The sequence below is a fragment of the Apodemus sylvaticus genome, chromosome 5, assembly GCF_947179515.1.
Source record: "Apodemus sylvaticus chromosome 5, mApoSyl1.1, whole genome shotgun sequence".
In the NCBI taxonomy this organism is placed as follows: Eukaryota; Metazoa; Chordata; class Mammalia; order Rodentia; family Muridae; genus Apodemus; species Apodemus sylvaticus.
The window spans coordinates 157,679,444-157,701,486 of record NC_067476.1 but is presented as its reverse complement, the minus strand read 5'-3'; the positions used below and the strand labels follow the sequence as shown (position 1 = coordinate 157,701,486).

The window sequence follows — 22,043 nt, the reverse complement described above, 5'->3', positions numbered from 1 at the left end:
AAACACTCAGAAATCTTCCTAAGAGCTTGGCTTCATTCTAGAACTTTCCATGTGCCCAGTGGCAGGCCCTCATCTGTCCAGTTTTGGTGACCATGTGGTGGCTAAACTTTGATTCTCTCTCCTTCTTAGGCATGGCTCACTCTGCCCTGCTGCAGTGTCCACGGGCTGTGGCTGCTGCTTGCCAACAGTTAATGGCCTCTGATGGTGGGTACTGAGCATTGAGGCTCACTTTTAGCTGTGAGTAGATTCCATAAATTAATTAAAGTAATCGCAGCATCTAATTAACACCTTCTGTGCGCCAGGTACTGTGTTTAGTGCTCTAGTGCATGTCTCCCCGCTAGTCCTCCTCAAGCCATGCACCGAGTATAATTTTTATGATAGCAATCTTGGCTCAAAGAGGGTTTGTAACTTGCTCCATGGTCATGGTCATAAAGCTAACAGGAGGTAGCGTTGACCCTGAATACACAGAGCTAACAGCCTGACTGCAGATAGACCCCTGCTGGCTGCATCTCACCATTGACATCTACAAAGGCAGTGCTGCAGATTCATGTGGGTGCCAGTTCATAAAACAGATAACCCCGTTCATGGACAAAGCCATCAACTCAGTACAGGTTCAGCGAGTCCGCCTTGGAGATAAGCCTCCCAGGTAATTTGCACAAGTAGCAGCCATCCATCGGGACCTCACATTCATTTTCTCTCTAATTCTGTACAGAAAAGAAAAGAGTCTGGGCATACATCAGGGTTTCCTGAGTGCTAAACACATTACATAAGGAGCTGAGTTGGATCTGAAATACAACCAGGACTTTGATGTGACTCATAATCTTTACCATTTCCAATTTTTCCTCAGACATCTACTGTGAGTCTTTTTATGTCTGAGACTCTTCCAGAATAGAGTGGGTAATCCTGAATTGATGTGTTGGATCAATAACCAAAGAAGGAAACTTTCTGCTTCCCCAAGATCATGTATGAAAAGGAACCTTAGGTCTCCTCTCCAAACTTTATGAAGTTTAAATTATGGTTTGAAAATGTTACTGTAACACGGGCTGCTATTGGGAGATCTGCCCAGCAATAGTTTCCTTTTTAAAAGATGAGTTTATTTAAAATACATTTCACAATATAATATATGATTACTGGGACCATTCAGATAACAAACATCTGAAGCAAATTTAATGGCTACTTTACTCTGTGCTTCTATGAAGTGGATGAGTTGTTGTCAAGTTCTTGCGTAGTTTCTGTTCTGTTACCAGTGTGTAAATGTTTGTGTGCACTTACAGGGCACTAACACGGAATCGCACAGTATAGGTTAATCCACAGCTTGCTCTTTCCAGCATCATTATAAAGCTTTATAGTATATGCTGAGTCTTCCTTTTTCCTCAGCTGACCCCAGTTTTTATAGTCTGGGTAAAGATGGAATCAGCTGTGTTTGTGTTTATGTGACGATCCTGTCTTCAGCAGAGAGCATGGATACAGTTTGGGCACCAGAATTCATGAATCTTTAGGATTCTGGCACAATTTTGGGGTGGATAGATCTCTTGTGTGTGGAATTTAGGGGTATTCACTGCTATGTTTTAGCATGTGGGCGCTAAGGAAGTAGATTTCAGCAACCAAAAGAATTCAGGTGTGCTGAGGAGGAGGAGGGGCGGAGGTGGGGGGAGAAGAAGGAAGGGGAGGGACAGAGAGGAGCGGTGGCTGTTCAGCTCTGCCCTTGGGTCGAAATCACGTGGCCTTTCTTCTCTCTATCACAGCCCCTCCACAAGGCTAAAGGGCCATGGCAGAAGAGGAGGTGGGGTGATCCTAAGAACCAGAAGTCAGGGAGAAATGGCCCCAAAGAGTGTCCCCTGGCCACGACAGGACCACAGCTCTCATGAACCCAGGAAAGCTATGGTTGCCTGGACAAGACCTATACAAGATCAAGACAGTCAACGTTCTAGTGTTGAGGGGGAGGGGTAAGCCCCAATCTGTAACTGAAGAGCTGTAGAGAGTTGGTGGCTTCTGAGGGAGGGAGACTCGGTTTTCCTTCGGGGTGTGGCTCCTGGTGGGTTGGTCCGGCCACACTTGTTGGTCAGACCATGCCCAGAAGTCTATGGACAGGACAAATTGCACTCAGTGGGTCTATCTAATAGATAAAGCAAATAAAAACTGTAAAAAGAAAAGGCAGATCATACTGTCTTAGTTGGGGTTTCTATTGCTGTGATAAAACACCATGACCACAGAGCAAGTTGGGGGGGAAAGGGTTTATTCAGCTTATATTTCCACATTGTTGTTCATCACTGAAGGAAGTCAGGACAGGAACTCAAACAGAGCAGGAACCTGGAGGTAGGAGCTGATGCAGAGGCCATGGAGGAGTGTTGCTTACTGGCTTGCTCCTCATGGCTTGCTCAGCTTGCATTCATATAGAACTCAGTACCACCAGCCCAGTGATTACACCATGCACAGTGGGCTGGGCCCTCCCCCATTGATCGCTAATTGAGAAAATGCCTTACAACTGGGTCTCATGGGGACATTTCCTCAACTGAGTCTCCTTCCTCTTTATGATTCTAGCATGTGTCAGGTTGACACAAAACCAACCAGTACACACATGAATTCTCTATAACTAAAGAGGATGTAAGTGCTCCTCTTTACTTATAGGAAGCAGGCAGGCGTGGTCCTCCGACACTCTCCCTTTTACTCCTGTGGGTTTCTGTTCTTAGGGAGTACCTCACTGGGAAGAGTGTTTGAAAGTATATAGCTGTGTCTCTCTTCAAGTCATTCTATCTGCTTCCTGTGTGGCATTGATGATGTGATCTCTTGGCTTCCTCATCCATCTTCCTGCTCCCAGGCCTTTCCCACCATTGTAAACTCTCTCTGGAACTGTAAGCCCAATAAACCCTTCCAAAGTTTGCTTGTATCCATGGTGTTTTATTGCAGCAAGAACAATGTCACCAACACAGTAACAGAGTGGACTCAACATCTCAAGCTCCTCTCAACTTTCTGAAAGGTTTTCCTCTTTCCTCTTACATTGGCAGTGGTTAAAATTGATACTGTTTGCACAGTGAGAAGTCAGAACAGTGGTAAGTTTTTCTTTTCCTCAGTAACATTTATTTAGTCATCTCTATTTGCCACCAAATCCTGTGCTCCTGGGGAAGTTTGTAGCCCATGGAAAACATAACAAAAACTCAATAACTTGACATTGTAATGAATAGATTGACCAGGGCAAACATAGAGCACTATGGGAAAGCCAAAATGGCGGGCAAGACACCTCACCACACACTGATAGCTTCAACGCGGATTTTCTTGGCTGACACTGAGGTGGGAAGAAGAATGTTTCAGACAAATTTTATATTGTAAATTGAACTGAAAGGTCATGAAATCATCATCTACTTTTCTCAGTAACACTCTTTACTAAAGCGCCTACCACTTCGCTCTCTCCTGTTCTTCGCTGAAGAAGGAACCGCTAGAATAAGCCTGGCATAGCTCTGTAGTTTTGTGGTCCTCGCATTCTTCTTCTTTCTTCTTAAGACTTTGCTCTCCTTAAGCCATTTGCTTTCACTCAAGAAAAAAGAACATTTTCTTGGTCAGCTATCACCGTAGTAGAGAAGGGGAAATTAACCAACTCAAGGAGCTTCGATCGGCTATGATGTGAACCTCCAGCTCTCGCTTTCCCATGGCCTACATGACCGCCCCGGGGCTGTCTGGACAAGCCCTTGGAGTCTTCAGTCACTCAGATCCAGGTGAGTCCTTCCCGTACCCAGTGCTTTGGGTGCCTGTCCACCTTCTCACAGACACCATCTTCTGAGGCAGAGGCTCAGAATCCAGGTGTCCTGGCTGTCCTGGCTCTCTCAACACTAAATTCCCATTGGAGATGACCAGACAAGCCATCCCTGGATGTGCCCGGCGACCACACCATCTCCATGGATGGTTTCCATTTTAATTTGCTCAGAAGTTGAGAAGTTGAGGCCAGCTACACAGATGTGAAACCTCAAGATGCATCCAAAGGGGGCGGGGCGGGCAGCCAATGGAATCTGGAAACCTCAGCTGAGGGAAGCATTTGAGACACAGAATGTTTTCTAGTACCACACTTTAAAATATTTTTATTATTTTTGAGTATGTCGTACAATGTATTTTGATACTATCCACCTACGGTGCTCCTCCCAGGCCCAACTCCACCTCTCCATGCACAGGACTTTGTGTTCTATTTTTAATTGTTATTTAGAAACACACAGGGAAGCCATCAAGTCTAATTTGTGTTGCCCAGATACTCTTGGGTGTGGGGCCAGCTCTAGAGCATGGTTGTCCTACTAAGAGTCACATCCTCAAAGGAAACCGACTCTCCTTCTGTCCGCAGGGATTGAATGTCAAGGGAACCTCACCACTTCACACAGGGATTTTGTCTGCCTTGAGCTCCTGCAGGTCTGTGTACACTGTCACAGACGCTGTGAGTTCATTTGTGGAACTGCCCCATTATATCTGGAGCTACACCACTGCCCTGTCGTCGCCCACTGCCTCTGGCTCTGATACCATATTTTTAACTGAAAAGAAAGAAAGAAAGAAAGAAAGAAAGAAAGAAAGAAAGAAACAAAGAAACAAAGAAACAAAGAAAGACAGACAGACTTTGGCAGCATCTGGAAAGCAACTTGGGCTTGATTTTAATTCTTTTCTCCTGAAGCAACTGGAGCTAGGACTGAGGAGACTTATTCAGAAAACCTGCCTTAGACAGAGGAACAGGCTTTTCTAGTGTCTTTTGGCAGGAGCCAAGTCTTGCAGAGTTGACATTTCCCAGTTGGCAGTTCCTTCTCCCCAGCCTTCTGTGGTCTGAGTTCACAACAGTGGTTTCAGCAAGGATGCTCTGTGACAAGAAGCAGGAGACAGAACCGCCTCTGGAAGCCCAAGGTCAGAGGGCTGCTGACCTCTCCTGACGGAAGTTAGGGCCAGGAAAAGTCCCCAGCCTCCAGGCTTGGCTTTAGTCATCCAGTGTGGAAGCCTCCTGCCACCCCAGCGAACTCTGCTGCAGCTTCTATGCCCCCCACATGGTTGGTGACAGCTGAGGAGTGTGCTGACCTTGCGGCTGCAGCATACAGTGCTTCCCCACAGCTGTCTCAGCCTTGAGGTCCAAGCCCAGACAAAGACAGTCTGGAAGGCTCCTCTCAGCAGTCTGTCTTGGGTCTGATCTGATACCTAATGGACTTCTGGTATTAAACGGATTGCCAGCCCCAGAGCTTTGAAGCTCTCTCGGTTCAGTCTTCCATAGGGGAGAAAGGTATGACTGATTGGCTCCCAATGTCATTTAACGTCTCTTAGCTGGTGACTGCAGGAAATTACCCATTCCACACCTACAGATCACCTTGAATAGCAAGATATCTTTTAACAAGGAACCAAGACTTTCACCCAGATGATTGAAGCTTTGGATTTATATTTCACGGAAGGAATCTCACTCCAATTAGCTTGTCCTATAGGACAAATGACTGTTACGTTACATTCTATTTAGAAGTGGTCAGTCACTCATCAGTTGACCATTGGTGCTGTAATGCGGTCACCCTGCTGGATTTGGGGCCTACAAAAATACTCTTTCAGTGACAGAAGAAAGAAATTTATTTAGATAAGAACTTCTTTGGAAAAGGAATTCTAAAAGAAGAAAATAAACCCCAAAGAAGAAGAAAAGAATACAGAGAGAGTATATTTGGGCTTGTGAGGAAGATAAAGATTATATATTTAAGAATTCTATCAATAGAGTTCTTTCTCAAACTTTTCTCAGTTGAAAAAAACAAAAAATCAAAACTAAGGCTTTGCTAGAATTCTCCATCTTGGCCAGAGAAGGCACTCTTACCCTTACAGGAGAAAAAGTGGAACCAAATTTCTTCTAGTGTCTGGTCTCAAACCCAGCTCTGAGGTCAGTGAGATGGCTCAGCCAGTGAAAGCTCTTGCTGTGTAAGCATGAAGACCTGTCAAATTCCCAGAACTCACATAGAAAACCAAGTGTGGATGCACATGCTTATGATACCAGCATCAGGGAAGGGGGAGACAGGAGGATTGCTGAGGCTTGCTGACTGATAGCTAGATCCAAGTTCAGTAAGAGACCCTGTCTTAAGGGAGTAAGGTGTACATTGATAGAGCAGGCCACTGACAAAGCTATTTTCTCATGTGCCCATATGCACACACACACACACACACACACACACCATGCACACACATATGTACACACATGCACACACATACACACATGCTCCCCACAACACAGCATTCACTGACATACACATGTACACACATGCACACATACAACATGCACACATATACACATTTGCACATACAGTCACATACATTTGCACACACATGCATACACACATGCACACCTGTACACACACACACATGCCCCCCACAACACAGTATGCACTGACATACACATGTACACACATGCACACATACAACATGCACACATATATACACATTTGCACATACAGGCACATACATTTGCACACACATGCATACACACATGCACACATGTACACACACACACACACACTCACCACTGAGGCACCAGAAAAACTGCAATGACCAGTGATCAGTGCTTGAATAAGGAAGTCAGAAAAGGCCAGATGAGAAACTATGTGAAGTTTAAGGTGTGGTTAAGCTGGTCCTCTCCTAAAGGCCTGGTTAACTTTTCTGTTTCTTTACTGCTTAGATGAAAGATATGCAACATTGTTACCAACGCATCACCCCTAGTGCCAGCTACTCACAAGCCACACTGCCTCCCTCCCTCAACTGTGCTTCCAGACAGCACAGCTTTCTATCACTATAGGAAGTCGGGGCTGAGGATCAACCCTAGGGGCATCTTGTGTCTTAATATTTGGAATTTCAGCACGAGCTTGCGGCATGGCACACATTCCCTTGGAGAACCTTAGGAGATCAGACTAAAGATGCAGGTCTGGATTCTCCTGGGGAGGAACTTGACCGCCAAGAATGCACATGACCATCTGAGGAGCCTGGTCTGACCCAAGGACATGACTCAACCTCTAAAACAATTTGCCACCAGTACGTACGAATCGGGAGGAGCGAGTGGCTGGTGACTTCCATGGAGATGTTGTTTTGATTAGAGAATAGCTGTGCTGCTCTCCTGCAGCAGAAGTCAAGAGAAGTCAATAAGGAATTTGGGAGTGTCCTGACCCCAAAGAATACAAAACCAGCAAGCCAGGGCCCACAGTTAGGGTAGTTCTGACCACTCAGGTTCATGCAGCCAACTCCAAAGCCAAGCCCTGCTTCCCTGCTTCGCTTCCCTGGCTTAGGAAGAGGAAAATAAGTTGCTAGTCAGAGGCCAAGATGGCAGCGGAGTGCACAGGGGAGAAACATCAAAGAGGGGGAGGGGGCAGTTCTCTCGGGGCCGGGGTGTGTTTTAATTGTTACATTTAAGGGATACTGTTCAGTAAGATTTTTCCTGGCCCTGCTTGGGGTGGATGCACAGCGTGAGTGGGAAAACGCGCCCCTGTGGGTTCCCAGGCTCATCCTCTAGAGCGGAAGAGAGAAATCAGGCGCCTCCTCCGCACCCGCCCCGCCCAGGGCACAGAACTGCCCCAGGGCTTGAGGGCTTCTAGGGACGAGCTCCGAACCAGGCGCAGTTGGAGGGCACTGGCTGGTCCTCTTAGAGTCAGGGTGCAAACCGCGTAGATGCGCCCCGGTCCTTCCATCTCCACATCTGAGCTGGCAGCGCCACGTTCGGTTCAGAGTCTGGCGCAGGGCAGGGTGAGGGGACCTACAACTCCCTCTGCGGGTTCAGGTGGAGCTGACGGCTAGCAGTCACGGAGCCCCGGCAGGCGCGGACCGGTGGGCGTCAGTCATCCTCTGCTACACACAGTGCAATTTCGGGGGACCAAGTGGCCTCAGACCTTGGCAGCCGGCAGCGCGGTGCGTCCCGCTTGGTCTGGGTGCGTTCAACGTCACACAATCGCTGCTCCGCTGGGGTCACCGGACGCCTTTTCTGCTTTCCTGGGATCCACGGGATGAGCTAGCGAGCCAAAGCCATCTGCAGGCAGCACTCCTATAAATAGAGCGCGGGTGCCCTCTCGGCGCTGTCCCTCCCGGCTGCACTGCGCGCTGAGACTCAAAGTTGAGAGCAGGGACTAGGGAACCGAGGGCTGTTGGCGCCCTGCACCTTAGAACTGCTTCTAACAACAACCGGCACTCAGCTGCCGCCTACCTGCGTCGGAGTGACCCCGGGATTTGGGGGAATTTTTGACCAAGCGCAAGTGGGAATCGCTAGCATCCTGGCCATGGACACAACCTGGCGTTCTTCTCATCCCCAGAAGCATCTCCTGCCTCTGTAATTTGTTCCTGTGCCAACCAGAGACCTTCGGACAAGACTGACACCCGCTCCGCTCCGCACTAGCCTCCCTAGCTAGCGTTTACTCGCCGAGTCCCCTCTGTGTCTTCATTTCTGTGTTTCATTAGGAGTGCTTGGGTTTGGGGGTGAAGATTTATTTTGTTCTTCTGAGGTGTGACTGAGAGGGTCTGGAGACTTTTTAGATGTCAAGGGACAAGTGTGGGTGCAGTGGCCCCAGGCAAAACTGATTTGGGGTGGAGGAGTTAGGGTAGGAGTTCTGCATGAGCTCCTTAAAGGACAAAGGTAACAGAGCCAGCCAGCCAGCTCGAAGGGAGACTTCAGCCCTGAGAATTGGTGGAAGTGCGCGCGCCACCGCCGCCGCCGCCGCCGCCGCCGCCGCCGCCACTGTTCCTGCAGCGCTGTCGATCTAGCCACTGGCATCTTCCTGAGCTCCCGGATCCCGGGGTAGCAGGCGCCGCCCGGGAGCAAAAGCGCCAAGCTGCCGCTTGCGCACGCGGCTCACCATGGGTTCCGCGCGCCGGGCGCTGTCCGTGGTACCAGCTTTTCTGCTGATTCTAGTGCTGCCTGTCTGGGCACAGAATGACACGGAACCGATCGTTCTGGAGGGCAAGTGTCTGGTGGTGTGCGACTCGAACCCAGCTACAGACTCCAAGGGATCATCATCTTCCCCCCTGGGGATATCGGTCCGGGCAGCAAACTCCAAGGTGGCCTTTTCGGCGGTTCGGAGCACCAACCACGAGCCATCTGAGATGAGCAACAAGACTCGCATCATTTACTTCGATCAGGTCAGACCCCCAAGAGATGCAGAGCACACAGGGGCTGGGTGGTCTCTGGGTATTTGGGGGGGGGGCGGCTGCCTGCCCAGATTAAGTTAGTATGAATAGGATGTGGCGAGTTCATTTTATCAACTACCTCCCTGAAGGTATCAGTTTGAAACTCGGAGCTGCCTCCCTTCCCGACAACCACAGCCTCCATTCAACCCCCTTCGTCTTTGACAGAGGCCCGCGCGGTGGGTGGCTTGGGAGCGCAGGGGAAGGCACCTGGAGATCAAGATAAGTTTAACAGCAACAGGTCATCAGGGGCTGAAGGGAATACTGTCCCTGGATGCTAAGATCTATTCGTGGAGAAGTTGGGCCTCTGGTTCGAACTTATCCGCAGGTGCCCTGGAGGCGTTCCTGAGGGGCCCTAGTAGACAAGCTGAAATGTTTCATTTGTGTCTCCAGGTGGAGGCTCATCTCTCCAAAAAGGCTCTGGGGCTCCACAAGGTGCAGGGACCCTTCCAGGTGGACACAGAGATTAGGGGTGTGGTTCTGGGGGTCAGAAACCATGTCCAGAGCTCTAGCTAGGGTGACTCTGCAGGGTCCGGGGTAGCTGGATTAACACCACCTTGCCCAGTAGAGACCAAAAGCTCCACTCAGAAAAGTTGTCCGGGCAGGAGGAAAAGGGACTGAGTAATTGTATAGCGGTTGGGCAGGTGAGCCCCAGGGAGCTGGATTTCCCTTTCTGCTCTCCCCACCGCCGCCCCCTGGGCACTGTAAATTGCTGAGAAAGCACAGATTTTGAGGCTGCAGCCAGGGCTTGGGGCTGCAATTGATAGAAGCTGCAGCCTCTGCCCAGCTGCTAGGGCTCTGTAGACTGGAGTGAGCAATACCGGGATTGCCCAGCTGCTAGGGCTCTGTAGACTGGAGTGAGCAATACCGGGATTCAGCTTAGCAAAGCCCCCCCCCCCTCCCCGACTCCAGCATTTTGATTCCAACCCCAACCGTGCCTGGAGTCTGTCTTATTCCAAAATCACAGTTCACAGTTGTATGCAGAGTCCCGCAGGCGTGTTAAGTGGGGCTTCGGGACGTGCCAGGGAAGACTCAGGTGACGTTCGTGCTCTTTACTTAATTCTAAGTCATACACTCACCAGCTGGCTAGAGACAGAGATGTCTCCCTAGAGGCTTAGAATGGGATAGCTATAATTTAAAAAAAAAATGAATTAAGTAATCCCTTTTGGAGATTTTGGTGCAGTATTTAACAAAGTAATGGGAAGGGAGCCTAATGCCTGCCTGGTCTGGGTTTTAGCACATTATCTAAATGCTGAAGCCTTGTGGACACTGTGTTATCTTTGTTTGGGGCTATATTTTCAATGACCTTCCCACCAATTAGAACAGGAAAGGGAATTTTCTTTTGTTCTGGGAGTTGTGCATCTTAGAGACAACAAGACACATTTAGTTATAAATCTTAACGTGCTTGGATGCTTCTATTACTCTGTGGAGTCCACAGCCAGCTTTATGTTTACTAAGCCACAATAATCAGTACCTCTCTCTTGTTAAAGAAGGATGCCTCTTGTATCCAGTCTCGAAACCTTGGCTAAAGTACCTTACATTATTCTAATGTGCTTGGCAAAAGACGTTTCTGTAAATGTTTTGTCAGGGAAGCTTACACAGCTGATGTCGGTGCTTTAGAACGTCCTTCTGGTCTCACGTCAGAGATCAGAGAGCTGACACCTGGGGTGAGAGGCTGGGCCCTCAGTAAAACTTCACACAGATCTGTATTTCAAGGCAGGGCTGAAGCTGGTACATTTACCTGAGTGCTCTGACATTCTGGTGTGCTGTAAAGAGGCATGGTGCACTTTGAGGAAACGAAGCAGGAAGTACAAAATGTGTTAATCTTGACAAGAAGACGATGCTTAAGACAGATAACCGCAGACCGACTCTAATAAGCAGAAAAGATATCTTTAGAGACACATCTGAGTTTTATGGATTTATTTCTTGGTGAGTCATGAGAGAAAGATTCCTTGTGCTGTTTGGTCTCTTATGCTCTCCCAGGAAGGGACGTACCTCTGAGGCAATGAAATTTGACTGAGAATGCACAGAAATTCAGAGTTAATGTCACAACCTGGCCACACATCGGAATACAAGACACATTGTGGCTTTCTAAGAAACAGTGTCTAACTTAACTTTTTACTTTTGACCCTTGAACTTCAAACTGATTTCAGATGACTGATAGGAAGATAAAACAAGACACCAAAGAGCACAGAAAGACCACCCAGTCTACTGTCTGCCATATTTATGTCCTTCTCTTGGCACCCAGCCAAGGCTGATTCGTCGACAATGTCTTATGTGAAGGCTTAGACGGCACACAAACAAAAATAGTAGCCATGGATCTGAGGAGAGCTCTAGCAGAGGCTAGGAGAAGAACCCGGCTTTGCCATCTTTGCGGTACCAACTGGTGGTGCCATGGGCTAAGCCCCATGGTGGAGGGGGTACCATTGCCTCTGTGATGTGTCTAAGGCTTGCTGCAGAGAGCCCCCAGATGCCGATTGGCTGGCTGGGTAACGTCCCTTCTGGACACTGGGAAGGCTCGTAGACTGTGGAGATGTAGCTGCGCAGCAGATGCCTTCCATCTCATTCACAGTGAAAAGCTTACACAGACCTTCATACACTACTCTGATGATCCCAGAGACATCGGCCTGGAAATTGACACATGAACACAACACTGTTGTTTGTTTGTTTATTTATTTTTCTGTACTATTTAAAAGGTAGAAGATGATTCCATTATGCACTTTTATTTCAAAGTCACTGAACAGGAAAGAAATAGGATTAGCTGTTTTATTCTCTATTGTTTCTGAAATTAGTTATTTAAAAAAATGAAGAAACTGGAGAGAAAAAGGAGAGAAGGAACATATAGAGAAATGAAGCAATGGGGAGGGGAGGGAGAGAAAGGGGAGGAGGAGGGAACTTATTTTATTCATGGGAGGAAACTATAATTTACCATTATTTGTTGCTTTTATCTGTAGATCCTGGTTAACGTGGGTAATTTTTTCACATTGGAATCTGTCTTTGTGGCACCGAGGAAAGGCATCTATAGTTTCAGTTTTCACGTAATTAAAGTCTACCAGAGTCAAACCATCCAGGTACGTGCTCCCACGGAGTGCTCCCCACCTCTGCATTTCATCATCCCACAGATGTGCTTGTATCGTAAGGATAGTTGTCTACCCTTTGTGTTTGTTTTCAAAAGCATGTGATTTGCAGTTCTTTTCTTTATAACACCCACTTGCGTATGTGATGAGGGCATGTAGGAAAATAAGCAATACAAGGCAAAAACAACAACGGCAACCACAAAACACAGCTTGGGAAAATTTCATGACACAAATCTCTACAGGGATTTGTGAGATAAATCTTCATCTCATGCCTGAACAAAAGTTACTGAAACTTATAAGGAAAACACATTTTACAAAACTTTACAAATGAGCATTAAATAAACAAAACAAATTTACTACCATCTAAAAAGGTGAGATGCAATTAATTATTGAAACAACAACAATAACAATAACAACAACAACAACAACAATAAACAACACAGCTTGGCAGAGATTTCAAGACAGGGATCTCTACAGAACATCTTAATTTTATTTCATGCCAAAATAAAAGTTATTCAAACTTATATGGCAAAAACTTTACAAATGGACATTAAACAAACAAAACAGGTCTACTATCATTTAAAAATTTTGAGTTGCAATTAACTATTGAAACTACCAAACTGCCAGGGAACAGCTACTTATGATGCATTTGAAAAAGGATGCTCTGAGCTCGGTGTGCCATAGCTTATTTTGGGTCCTATTTTTCTAGCAACTTTTTCCCAGTTGCATGGTTAGTGATATGTCTTGTGTTGTACATGTTTATGGAATTCTAGAATATGTTACGTTGAATGCTTAGCATTTATATTATATTTTATGTCCCTAGGATTAGTAGATGGCACAGTCATCAGTCACTTTTATATCCCAGGGACTGGATCAACTGACCAGCCTTAGATGTAATCTATCCCATATTAATCTTAACCCAGAGAAAGCGAGTGTTTAGTGAACATATCTACTTCCCTGGAAACTGACACTTCAACTTCCATTGTTGCTGAGCAGGTTCCAGAAAGGGTTAGGCTTTACTCAGTTGCTGGGAGCAGCTGGTGGTGTCTGACCTTGTCAGTGTTAGTTCAACATTGGGAAGCTAGTGGGTAACTTTGTTACCAAATAGTTGAGCTGACATATGAGGCTGTTCCAGTAGTTAGCTTTGTTTCCACACTGACACACAGAGCGAAGGATAGTTTTCACATGATTAGATGGCTCTCTGGATGGCATTATTTTTGTAGGTACATAAGGAAATTTTGTACCTAACACACACACACACACACACACACACACACACACACACACACACACACACACATTTAATCTGACCCTCACATGTGTTCAATTTGAAAGGAAAGGAGAATATTTCTCAAATAGCAAACATTTGACCAAGTCACTTGCCTTGGACTGTTTCCTAGTGTACATTTTGATTTTAAAGGGAGCTTTTGGGGGTAATCTTTTTCTTTCCAGGTTAACTTGATGTTAAATGGAAAACCTGTCATCTCTGCATTTGCTGGCGATAAAGATGTGACGCGCGAAGCCGCCACTAACGGAGTGCTACTGTACCTGGACAAAGAGGATAAGGTCTACCTAAAGCTGGAGAAAGGTAACTTGCTCGGCGGCTGGCAGTATTCCACATTTTCTGGCTTTCTGGTGTTTCCTCTATAGAACCTGACTTCGTGATGCCCAAGAGTGAGGGCGCCCACCCCTGGGTTATCAGAAGAGCACTCTTGGATTGGCGTCTCTTACTGTTTTGTTCTTGGGTGACTATGGATTCTCTTTGAGAATTCTAGACCTGTCTGGACAAACACAAAGTCTCACAGATCATTTTCGTGTGTGTGCGCCAGTTTCCTTTTATGTGGATCAGGATTCCAAAACTGAAAATCCCTAATGTGCTTACATGTTAACCGTCAGAAGCCGTCTCAAGGTTTGTTCTGTTTAGTTTCCTGCTATTACAGCATTGGTTGCAGATGTGGGGTGTTTTATTTCTTTGGTTTTAAAAGACCGGCTAGTGGATCTGAAAGTTAGAAAACTTGGAAGTTCTGACTTCAGCGGTTATAGTGGAACTGCCAAAGACGTGTGTACACGTGTGGATATATTGATTATTGATTATACTTTTTTTAAAAAAATTACAACTACTTTTGAATTCTTTTGTTTTGTTCTCTTAAGGTAACTGGGGTTGTATTTTAGTGACTGGCATTGTGTTCTCTCTACCCATAAGGTCTTGCCTCAAAATGTCCCTTGACTCAGAACTCACCCACATGACCTGCCTCCGCCTCTCTAAAATGTGTGCTCCATAGTTGTATTTTAATTATATATGTGAAAGAGTCATATTTTCCAAATTATATTTTCTAATAGGAAAAACAGATCATAATCTGACAAAGAAGGTATTTACCCCAATGCTAATGCTCAGTCCCAAACCTTGGCAAAATACCTCTCCTTGGTGGGAAATCGTATACTCTATTGCTCAACTTTAATTAATGTGATTGATAATAACTACTTTATTAAACCCATAAGGAATTATTTTCTCCTTCACCATGACCACTTTATTAACTGGAGATAGTATGCCCTTATTTTTAATTGTATCTATTTTTCAAATCTCCTGTTGTGTTTGAAATATCATCTGGTTTTGCCTTAATTCCTTAACCTGTATATATTTATCTGTTCAACTAATATTAAATCCAGATATTCCATAACTAAATTTAGTGCAATATCTTATTTTGTCTTTTGTATAGGTCATATGAATTCATAAAATTATTTATGTCTCTGTTACAGAATAAAGATTATTATATGTTAGTGGAATGGTTGGCTTGGTCTTTTTGGTTCTAAGGATGTGTCTTTTTATTTAGTCTATCCACCCGCCATTATCCCCTCCCTTCCCGCGCCTTTCCCTCTCTCCTTCCTTTCCTTCTTTCTCCCCTTCCTCTCTTCTCCTTGTTTCCCTTTTCCTGGAGAAAAAAAAAACCTTCCTGAGCTTTTAGGTAATGTCCTTTGAGTAAGTATAGGAAATCTTTACTCTATTTAATCTGTCCAAATCCAGGAGTTGCAAGCTTGCCAAAAGGGAATCAATGAATTTAGCAAACTCTCCCTTCACAAGGACTTGCTAGGAAAATGAAGTTAAAATGATCTCTTGAAATAACACAAGGTTGTTCTGTGTATGAGTGACTGGTGGTCAATATCCACGCTGGTATCTCCAACCAGAGGATGTCGGCAAAGGCTCTGCCTGCTCCCGGCACTTCTCTTTGAAAGGAGAGACAGTATTTCTATGAGTAGGTGGTGGTGGTGGTGGTGGTGGTGGTGGTGGTGGTGGTGGTGGCGGTAGTTCTATTTCCAGGTTTGTGGCCCTCTTGGGGTAAGGGTCCTTTTGTAGCTGGAGCCACAAGGAACATGTTATAAAAGAGCCTCTCAGGCACACCTTCCAGAGAGTCTGTGATTGCTCGCCTTGACAGAGTATATTCAGGCAGCTCTAGGAAGACTTCTCTTTCCTAGAAAGAACTCCCTGAAGATCCTGGCAACAGACCTTGATACAGGCTGTCCTCTGCTGGCTTTCAGTTAATAAACCTGATTTATAATATGGAATACTGTCCCCCCCCCCCCAGTATTGCATACAGAGACAGCAAGGGTGGCTTTCTTTCCTAGGGCACTGGGACACTCTAACCATGAACCAACTCTGCCTAGTGGCTACTTCCACTCCTCTATGCAAACCAAGTCTGCATTTGGACACTGCAGCAGGAAAGTCATAAGGGAATAAATCTGTTAGTCATGATGACCAATGGACACCCATGGCAGGACGGTGAGAGTTAGGCTCTTATCAAAATAGGTCAGTGTAGCAATTAGACAAGTGGACTTGTAGCCATCTTGGTGGGTGCCCCCTTTACCTTTCTTGATTCTTCTGAACATACAAATGCATTGGTGAAGTGCTGAGCTTTGAGTCCTAATTTATGCATCTAACTAAGTCTAACACGTGCAGCTTGGGATGCAGAATCCATCATGTGTTTGGGGAAAACTCGAGACTGTGGCCACAGGTACAGAGGTCTGTGATGCCGTAGCTCAGGTGAAGAGATCAGGTCAGGATGAGAGCCATGGAGGCTCATAACTAGGTTCTAGGAAGTTTAGAGCTATCACAGACACATTGTTCAGGGGGAAAATGACTTGCGAGAACACAAGCAGGAGGAGGGATGATTTAGTCACAAAAGCATGGAGGAGGCTGGGTAGATACAGGATGTAGTCCTGAGAATTTCCTTCGCTATCTCTGGGACTCTGGCAGCTTCTTTTGTTTCTCTGAGCTTTAGTTACTTTAGTTGCAAAGGAGTAGTTGACTGCAGTTGGCCACAAAGTTTCAGTCAGACACACAGGAAGTGCTTAGGGCCCAGTGCGAGCTGGAATATCGAGGCTGATCACTGACTTTTGTGATACTCACTATTTAAGGCCCCCAAATGGGCAGAACACCAAGAAAACCTGTGGAGGGTATAAGACGGGCATTAGGAAGGAGTGGGGAGGCTGTAAGGACGGGCACAAGGAAGAGGGAACGCGGAGCTGGGATGGGCCAGGATGAAGGACAGAAGTGGTCTGGCAAATACTCTCACAGATGGCATTAGGTCTCTCTGCATATGCTGTAACTCAACAAATTGTTTTCGGAAATTGGTGTGTGCAACAAATGCAAGCTCATCGAGCCCCGAGTTTCCCTCAGCCCCTCATCATGCTGCAATGTCTGTAGCTATTGTCTGCAGCCATCAGTTTCCTCCTGAAAGAAACTCATGCAAACCAAGCTGAAGGGAAGAGCTGTGCGGGAAATCTGCCTGATTCCATGTGCTTTGGGGGAGCTGCCCGTGGTCCAGGGCAGACTTCACCCATCTAATTAAATTAAAAATTGTTTAAAAATTACTATTACTGAGTTAAGTTTGCTGACCTCTTTCTTTTGATTTTTAGTTAATCTCTTTTTGTTTAGTCTCTAACCTCTATTTTTTAAGCAAATTATTGCTTTAAATTGTGTGCACACGTTATTCCTGTGTGTAAACCTGTGTGTACATGTTTGTCATGTGTGTATACTTGTATGTACGTGTGTGTGTGTGTGTGTGTGTGTGTGGAGGCCAGAGGTCCTCACTGAGTCTTTTCTTTGGTTGCTTTGACCTTATTTGAGACAGGGTTTTCCACTGAATTTGGTGCTCACCACTTGGCTACCCTCTCTGTCCATCAAGCCCTAGTGAATTTCCTGGTTCCATCTCCCAGCTCTGGATGCGAGACGCATGCCACCGTACCTCAGTCCTGGGGATCCAGACTCAGATTCTCCTGTTTGTGTGGCATCCACTTTACTGCTGAGCCATATCCCCAGCCCTGGCTTTAATTTCTGAAGCAAACATTGTCAACCAACGTCTCTGAGTTCGCCCTCATAACGGACGGTGGGCTGCAGGGTCCTGAGGTTGTAGCATGATTGACATCTCCCTTTCCCTGCTTTGCTATTTTCCCTAAACACCAACAAAGCTGGATTTATTGCTCGAAGCAGCAGTGGCCTGTGGTGTGGTCCCATCTTGCATTCCCAACGAGGCCCATGGCTTGATTCACCCCCCTGTACTGTATAAACCACCTGTCTCTGGAGCAGCAGTGTCTGCTGGCCTTAACCAGCTCCTACCTGGGTGGATCTGGTGGCTCTAAGTGTTGGAAACAGAGAGATAGGGCCACTGCTCACTATTCTCACACAATTCCTCAGCACGATTTGGTCCCTAGTGACTCTTTGGTAGAGGAGACGATTCAAGAAGTTGGCATTTATTCCCTTACTAATACAGGTCAGCTTTTGGTGTGACTTTCAAGATTAAAATCACACATGTGCACTCAACAGCGCACACACACCCCCACACACCACCTTGCTACCTTCAACCTTTGTGAGAGGCAATGATAGCCTTATGACCTTGCCCCTAAATTCTCTGCCAGCTTTTCAAACCAACATACTAACACAGGTTAACATGCCAACACAGGTAAGAATCACCGGGGGACCTGGCTCAGATGCCATCATTGAGGGAGCAGATCTGGGAGGGGCTTGTGTTCCATGCTGGTAACAGCTGCCCCACTGCACCCTCAGCTACTGCTGCTGATTGGGACCACTGTCATTTTTAATTCAGCCTTGTTACACATAGTAACACCTACAAACTGTACCACCTACAGGCTCTGGGGCTTGTTAGAAACCCTGGTAGGGCCGAGATTCACACCAGACCTACCCAGTTGCAATCTGAATTTTAGCAAAAATTTTTTTAAAAGATTTATTTCTTTTATTTTATGTGTCTGAGTATGTGCACAGATGTCTGGGACCATGTGCACTGCATGGTCAGGACAGGGAGCCAGATCCCCTGGAATTGTAGTGACAGAGTTGGTGCTGAGAACTGAACCTGGATCCTCTAGAAGAGCAATCAGTGCTCTTAACAGCTGACCTCCTCTGTAGCCTCATGTGAGGAGTTCTAGAAATTCTATCTCTAAGGTAGACTGCCAGCCTTAGGGCCACATGGGACATGAGGCAGCCTCAGCTCATGCAGTCCTTGCAGATGCCTGGATGCAGGCATGTGAGTCTACATGTGACTAACCAGGCTGTGGATGCTTCAACCTTTGCTAGCAGTGGTGATCCTTCAGGCCCAGGCTTTGGAGAGGACCAGTCTGGCACCATGTTCTGTGAGTGGGGGGTGCCAGGGAGCCAAACGGAATGGACCAAGCAAGGGAGTGCAGGATGGTTCTGAATAGAGGAAAGATGCTGGACCTGAGACACAGGTGAGTGAGTCAGCCAGCGCATGTGGTACCTCACACGTGGCACCTCACACGTGGCACCTCGCACGTGGCACCTCGCACGTGGCACCTCGCACGTGGCACCTCGCACGTGGCACCTCACACGTGGCACCTCACACGTGGCACCTGGAGATGAAAGAATCTTCCTTTGCAGCAGCATTTGTTCTGAGGCACAGAGGGAATTAGAACTTGCTTCCCCCTGTCAACAAAGGGCTCCCTCTGGGGGTGGCACTGCCTCTGGAGGACTAGAGCCATTTCTTTCCAGCCTATCTCTGGTATGTCTCTGTTTTTGTCATGTTGAAGCTTTGCTGTCAAAGCATAATCAATAACAGACAGAAAATGCGGAGAAATTAGTGTGGTGTGGGTAACTATGTCCACATTCCTGTGTGTTTTCTTTCTTATCTTCATGACAAGTGTTAAAAAATAAATGGCTTGACTGACCTGTCTGCCCAGGGAGTCATTTCATGGTTTTCTCTCATAGCATTCTAGAGAAAAGAAAATGAAATCTGAGAAGCGGTGGTTGGGCCTGCCTTGAGGAGGGGGCTACAGGGAGGGCCATTACCCAGCAGCTGACAGACAAGGTATGCTGTGTGTGGGAATTACTGCCCCGCCACAGTGGGTTTGCAGGCCAGAAACTATCTCCAGGCTCCAAATTACACAACACCCCTGTTCTCTCTCTCTCTCTCTCTCTCTCTCTCTCTCTCTCTCTCTCTCTCTCTCTCTCTCTCGGAGCAGGGGGAGGAAGGTGGAGTTGTACATGTTGTAGGTGTGTGTGGATGCATGTGCCACTGTGAGGAGATAGTTGGTAATGTATGCGTGTGAGGCAGATATGGTGGGTGCACATGCATGTACATGTATTTGCATGTGGTGACCAGAGGTGGATTTCAGATGTCAGTCCTCAGGAGCTGTCCACGTTTTTTTTTCTTTTTCTTTTCTTTCTTTCTTTCTTTCTTTTTTTTTTTTAAGATGGGGTCTCTCTACACAGCTCTGTCTGTCCCAGAACTCACTATGTAGAGGCGGCAGGGCTCCAAAGAGGAGGCAGGGCTCCAACTTCCTCTGCCTCCGGAGTACTGGTATTAAAGGCAGGTGCCACCATACCCAGCAAAAGGTGTAGTCCAAGATAGCCTCAAATGTGTGATATCCTGCTTCTACCTCCTTCAGCAAATCCTGTTGCCACATGTCATCACAATCAGCTGCTTGACTTTTGAGATGGAGTCACTGGGATCTGGGATCGCCCAGTCAGACAACTGGGCGGCCAGTTGGTTCCTATCTCTCTGCGGGGTTGTGTTATAAGTGTGGCTACCAGGCTCAGCCTTTAAAGGTCAGTTCTGTGGGTCAGTCTCAGGCCCTGTGGTTTCATGGCAAGCCTAGTGCTTAGTTGACTGAGCCATTTCTTCAGCCTCTGAAGGAACATGGTGTGTGCTTTATGCTGTGCAGGCCCTGCCTCACAGACCATGATCCTGGTTCCCTACCACAATGCTCACTCAGCCCAAGAGATGGGGCTCTCAGGGTGGGGCTGGGGGCTTTCTGTGTCCCTCCGTGTCTGTGAGGAGTGGGAGGCTATTTCCTTCTAAGATCCTTTCCTTTGCTGTCTTAAAATGCCTAAACAGTCACACGTGTTCCTTTTCAACTATCTCTGCTTTCACTGTTAGCATTTTTAATACCACAGTCAAGCACTGTCATGATTTTGCCCCTCGCAAGAAAACAAATGGAGGAAATGTGAGCAAAGGAAGAGATGGAAATAGCAGCATTCAGAGAGAAAAATTAATCCGGCAAAAAAATATATAAGCAGAAAAAGAGCCATTAAATCTCTGCCAGTATGCGACTTGACAATTCAGCGGGAAAGAGTTAGACTGATGTTTTTGACGTAGATACATTGTTGTTATTCTATTGTGAGAGCTAAGGGACCTTATTCTTTAGATTCAGTGTTGTTTCTCCTCTTCTATTCCAGGAGAAGTGAGGTCAGTTCTCTGCAGGTGGGGGGATAATGCCAACGCAGCTAGGACTCGGCTCCTGTTGGTTAGGGGTGACTTCTGAACCAAGGCTGTATCAGAAGGAACTCTACATTTCCTTCTGTCCCTCCTGTTCTTGGGCTGGGATAATTAGAAGAAATAATACTGCTGGGAGACAGTCTGGTAACTGCTCTCTGGGGAGAGGATTGCTCTGTATTTCAGCCATCCAAGGGGGCTTTTGTCTGAGCTCCACAGGAAGCCACTTTCTGCTCTCTCCCTGGCCTGAGAGTCAGTCTCCAGCTAAGGCTTCCAGGGGCTGTAGAACTTCAGATTAACACCAGAAGCACCACCCCACCCCAGGCTTGTGTCAGGGGCCAGAGGACTTTCTTGTTTTTCCTTCTTGGAAGATGGTAAGACAATATTTTATAAGCACTCATAAAGGGACCGTGGAGTCCACAAGAACCGTTAAAAGTCCTTGTTGTACAGATTCCTCGTTTTCTGAATTGTTAAAAAATAAGAGAAAGAGTCCCAGATCCTCCTTTACAAAGCTTGTTGGCACGATGCCATGAAGCTGAGACAGAAGTAAAGCCACAAGGTCGTCCATGAGGCTTCAAGAGTTCAAGGCCATTATCTGTTAGGAAGGAAGGAACGCCCGGAGCCGTCTCTCTCGGGGCTTGGGATGCCCAGTTTTCTTTCTTTTAATTTTTCCCTATCTATGCAGGTTTTAAAAGAAATTCTATGCTAATGCTCTGGACTATCCAGTCACTGGTGAGACTGGCCAATAAAATAAATGAAATGAAATGATTCCTATCGTCATTCTGCTAACTTATAGATCCGTGCCTTGTCCAGTCTGGGCTATCTAGTCACCAGTGTGACTGTCAAATAAACAAACAAATAAATAAATAAATAAATAAATAAATAAATAAATGGGACGATTCTGCTATCTTACAGATCCTTGCCTTGTCCAGTCACCATTAGAGGGCAGCAGCAAGCACACGGGAGCGGGAACAGACACCCACAGTGGAGGAAGTCTAAATGTGAGGTCTCCATCAGGTCCCTCTCCTCCGAGCTCAGGGAATCCTGAGGTACTGGGTGGAAAGATTATTGGGGTCAGAGGGGATGGAAC

The 22,043-nt window shown here is 46.5% G+C and overlaps 1 protein-coding gene across 1 annotated transcript; it reads left to right on the top strand.

Moving 5' to 3' along the window:
- The first annotated feature begins 8,811 nt into the window (after nucleotides 1-8,811).
- On the top strand, nucleotides 8,812-13,865 carry Cbln4 (cerebellin 4 precursor). Its single transcript, XM_052181582.1, has 3 exons — nucleotides 8,812-9,093; nucleotides 12,093-12,209; nucleotides 13,668-13,865. Exons 1-3 carry the CDS (start codon nucleotides 8,812-8,814, stop codon nucleotides 13,863-13,865), a joined length of 597 nt encoding a protein of 198 aa, XP_052037542.1.
- The last annotated feature ends 8,178 nt before the right edge of the window (nucleotides 13,866-22,043 follow it).